At 35.0% G+C, this 4,652-nt stretch overlaps 1 protein-coding gene across 1 annotated transcript; it reads left to right on the top strand.

Annotated features, from left to right (window-relative positions):
- Nucleotides 1-637: 637 nt before the first annotated feature.
- BoYb (Brother of Yb) lies at nucleotides 638-4,002 on the top strand. Its single transcript, XM_068288709.1, has one exon. It carries the CDS (start codon nucleotides 723-725, stop codon nucleotides 3,972-3,974), a length of 3,252 nt encoding a protein of 1,083 aa, XP_068144810.1. The 5' UTR covers nucleotides 638-722; the 3' UTR covers nucleotides 3,975-4,002.
- The last annotated feature ends 650 nt before the right edge of the window (nucleotides 4,003-4,652 follow it).

Raw genomic sequence — 4,652 nt, 5'->3', positions numbered from 1 at the left:
GATTCATATTTTAATCAATCTATAATTATTTGACAAATTTGGGTATCTTTTTTTTAAACAGGAAGGATTTTATCTACCTTCTCCCCAAAACATTTCTCAGTTTCTTTGCATATACATTTTTATATGACCATTTGGGTTTTAAAAAGATTACGAATATTATTCGAAACAGATAAAATGTCATATAACTGTCATATAATTCGTATGCATAATTTTCATTTGTAAATATTTTTATATATTATATTTCTTTAATAGTTACAATCAGTATTCTCTATCTTCGATTTTAGAAGCTGAATTTTCATATTTAGATAAATTTCTTACAATCAGTTAAAATCATGTTTCAACATAATGAAAATTATCCAAAAATGTACCATTTGCAAGAAAAAAATTGATTCAGAAATACCGCCTTTCTACCCATTACTTTCTAACATTGGAAATTGCTTTTGCAACACTGATGATTCTTAGAGATGACAGTTGTAAGACATTGAATTATTAGTGTTTATAAGTTAATGCGGGTTAATTAAAATAATCACAAAATTACTCTTAAACAAAATATTTGCTTTGTTTTAATTAAATAAATTACAGCGAATTGGTTTATCGTTTTCAGTTGGAGAATTTGAGAATTTCTGCCGCCCAAAAGTTATCGATATTTAAATAAGCTTTGCATTTGTCCATTTCTAAGTTAATATAACGCCGAGGATAAAGTTTTGTAGGTCCCATCCACGATGTTTAACAATATGCAGCTAAATCAAGACAGAAACAACAGTTTGCGAAAACAGATGTATGACTACGAAGTTCAGGAAAGTTTTCCCGTAGCCAATATTCATCCATTGGAGGCCCCAAATTGCTCGGAATATGTGGTGGCGCACGTGTCTTCAACGGGGCAATCGTCAAAGGAGCCTCCACAGGCCATTCGGGACTTTAGCGAGGTTTTATTTCTACCCTATATTTTGGAAACAATGAGGAAGATGGGTTTTAATAATTTGCTACGCCTGCAAAGCTATGCCTGGCCGCATTTAAATCAAGGATCCGGCCATGGAGCCATTATAGTGAGTGCACCACGTAGTGGTCGCTCCCTATGTTATATACCGCCCATGTGTCAGGCTATTGGAGAAGAATTAAAGGCTAAACGAGAGGCAAAACTTATGATATTGCAGAACGATGTGAATTATCAAGGAGCCGTGGCTTTGGTTATTGTTTCGGATTTAAAACGCGCTCAGCAGATTGCGTATCTATGCCATCGTTTTCTACGCAAGTCTAGAAACGAAGAATGGTTAACACTTACACTGACGGTACCGTCAAATCCAAAAACTAGCGATTTCTATCATCGTTTGCTCAATGGTGCTGGATGCCTGGTAGCCACAATATCTCAGTTTAATTGGCTTTGCGAACAGGATGATGGTCAAATGCAATTTCCCAATTTACGTTTCGTGGTCTACGATGACATTGACCTTATGGATAGGAAGCAATTGGAGCAAGGTCATCATTATGTTAAAACTTTAATCAAGGGTCTAAAAATCGCACCACAATCAGTAATTATAAGTCTAACATTTAGAAAACATTATCTAAAAAAATTAATGGACGACTTTTCAAGTGAAAGATCCTTAGTGATCTTTGGCGATCTCTTGGAAGCAGCTCTCTATGGTGGCACCTTGATGCGTTTATCTTTGGTTAAAAAGGAATCAAAGTTGGAACAAGTTTTAAAAATCCTAAAGCAGCGTCCTCCTCAAACCTTTCGCACTTTTATTTATTGTCAGGATGATGTGGAAATAAAAGAGCTAATAAAAGCTCTTTGGATGAAACATAAATATGAATGTTTGGCATTTTATCAAGATGACGGCTTGGATAAGCAAATTGAGGTGAACAAATGGTTATTAAATAGTCATGGATTAATATTCGTTTGCACCGACAACTGTCCCGAACTGGATATACGTAATATTGAAACATTAATAAACTATAGCATGAGCACATCGTGGAGTAAATTTAAAATGCGTTATTTGTGTTTATCCCAAGGAATAATGCAACGATTATCACAGGAAGCATTACCAGAAGCTAAGACACTCCTTTCTCTAACTTTATTGGATGATCAAAGTGATCGGCAATTACCACGTTTGGTGGATTTTCTGGAAATGCACCAAGAGGTGGATCAAAATCTTAAACAAATTGTTCGTAGCATACGAGATGAGTTGAATTTGGACAAGTCGAATGAACCAGCTTTATGCCCTTTGTTACTAACACATGGAGAATGCCGGGATACCATGTGCAATGAACGTCATCAGTTAAATGAAGCGGATCGACTGCCATTGGACTCACCCCTATTGGAGGGCGTCAACCTAAAGGTGCAACTTGTTAAGGTATATTCTCCCTCACACCTTTGTGTGCGTCTTCTGGAGTATTTGTCCATTCAAGGATCTTGGCAAAAGCTTCCGCTTAATTCCACACTTGATCTACGTTTGCAATTGCTTCAGGCCAATAAGGAAAAGGCACGTTATTGGCCACCACGTGCACGTGATATATGCGTATATCTTACTCCACAAACAAACAGTTTCGAAAGGGTACAAATCCTTTGTGTGCCAAAAATCAAGCATATAAATATCTACAACTCGGACTTGAAAATAGAGGTACAAGCTTTAGATGTAGACACAAGACTTTTCTCAACGCGATGTGGTCAACTTTATGAATGCCCCGATGAGCTTAAAAAAGAGCCACGCATGTCTGTGGACATGCGTCTATTGGGTGTAGTACCCTCATCCGGGGAATTAAGCTGGCATCCAGATGATGAAGCCGTTGTCAGAGAAGTAAAATCCTGGTTAACCAATTCAGCAGCAGGTGAATCATTTTTCTTGCAAGCTAATATTAAATTTGCCATGACCCATACGATCTTCATTAATGATCTGGTCGTTGTAACGTATGTACCAACATTTAAAAAGCATGTTCGTCATTTACGATTAGTTAACGAACTCCAGAAGATGCATGTGGAGAGGAGTGAAACTGCTGTCAATAAGATATTGGAATTTTTCAAAGATCATATCAGGCAGGACAGACAGGAGGCGGTGGTGGTCCAAAATGATAAACCAATTACTGAAGAAACACCTATTGATAAAGGGAATTCAATTGTTGAAGAAAAACTTGCTCCAGTTGCAACTGAAAGTCAGTCTAAGTCCATGAACAGATATAACAAATTGTTCAATTTAGCTTTTGAGATTTCCAAAAAAAAGAAACTACAAGATGAAAGTCAAAAAGTTGTGGAAATTCCTAATTCTACACCACCAGTGGATAGCATTGGGGATCTTTTGAAATGCATGATGAACTGTGCCACTGCTGCTGCTGATGATGATCTAGAATCTATGGCCGATCATGAAAAGTTCTTTGAGTATTTACTACCCAAAGAGAATAACACGATTACCTTTAAAACGAGAAAAAGTAAAAACGAATCAACCAACATTTCAAACAAATCCGTTAAAAGCAGCATGTGTCTACCTCAAAATGTTGTACAACCTGAGGTAATGTACTATCAAACAGTACGAACTCTAGAGCTTCAAGTTATACTGCCCGAAGAGGATGTCTCTTATAATGTAATTTTATCAAATTTATCAGTCATTATTTTTCTGGCTCAAAGTACCTCAACGATCTATCAATTTGTTATCAATACATTCTGTCCCTATCAGAGTCTATCACATCATATGAAAGGACGTTGCGTTTATGTAAAAGTTTTGAAAACTTTGGCCCGCCCGTATCCATTGGAATTCAGTCATTATACATTCATGAAACCAAATCATGATCATTTTCATTTCATTGAAAATTATCGCAAACAATATGCTCAGAATGTAGAGAATTATATTTTAAAAATGGGCTATGCATGGAACTCAAAATTTACTACATTATACAAAAATGATGAAAGTGAGGAAAGGGATTCGGAGAATGAGCTGGATGATGGTAAAACCGAGAGAGCCAATAATGGTTTTGAATGTGATTGAAAAAAATTAAACTAAACTCTCGTTTGCAAGGTTTTTTTTTTTTTTTTTTTTTGTGTAAACTGTGTGTTTTATATGAAAAATTATAACATTTTAGTTTTAAATCTTTTTTTTTTTTAATAAAAAACAAAAATATAACAAGTCCAGTTTTAATTGACAGTGTATGCAATCGAATAGGGGCAATATTTTCTTTATGAATTTACATATTTTTACCTACGGTTTACATTCAGAATTGGCCATTTTTTTAGTTTATATTAAACGAAAAGGGGAAAGAAAATCTCAAATAGAATATTAACTATTCTGCGCCGATTGCAATTTGTTTCAATCAAATCGGATCAGAATTACGGGCTGAATCTGTATCTGGTTTCAGGTTTGCCTCACAAAAAACATAATATTTTCTAAAGTGCTCCGAAAAATCCTGTTAGGACGATATTCTTGATACTCCGAAGAAAAATTTAACATATTTTTGAACTAAGATTACGTCTTACATTCAAGTTATTAAATGATAAAATCTCTCTGGCGTTTGGTGTCTTGATATTGAAAGAAATTTATATATAGCGCGACTAAATGGAATGTCTTTGATTAAAAATTCACTGGTATATCTATATCTTTCTCTTAGATTTCATAATTAATCAATAAATTGTACCATATCAGTATAGCGCATTATCTTATCTGATGAAA

The sequence above is a fragment of the Drosophila tropicalis genome, unplaced genomic scaffold (genome assembly GCF_018151085.1).
Source record: "Drosophila tropicalis isolate 14030-0801.00 unplaced genomic scaffold, ASM1815108v1 contig_1187, whole genome shotgun sequence".
Classification (NCBI taxonomy): Eukaryota; Metazoa; Arthropoda; class Insecta; order Diptera; family Drosophilidae; genus Drosophila; species Drosophila tropicalis.
The sequence above is the reverse complement of the archived record's forward strand: the minus strand, read 5'-3'. Positions and strand labels throughout refer to the sequence as shown.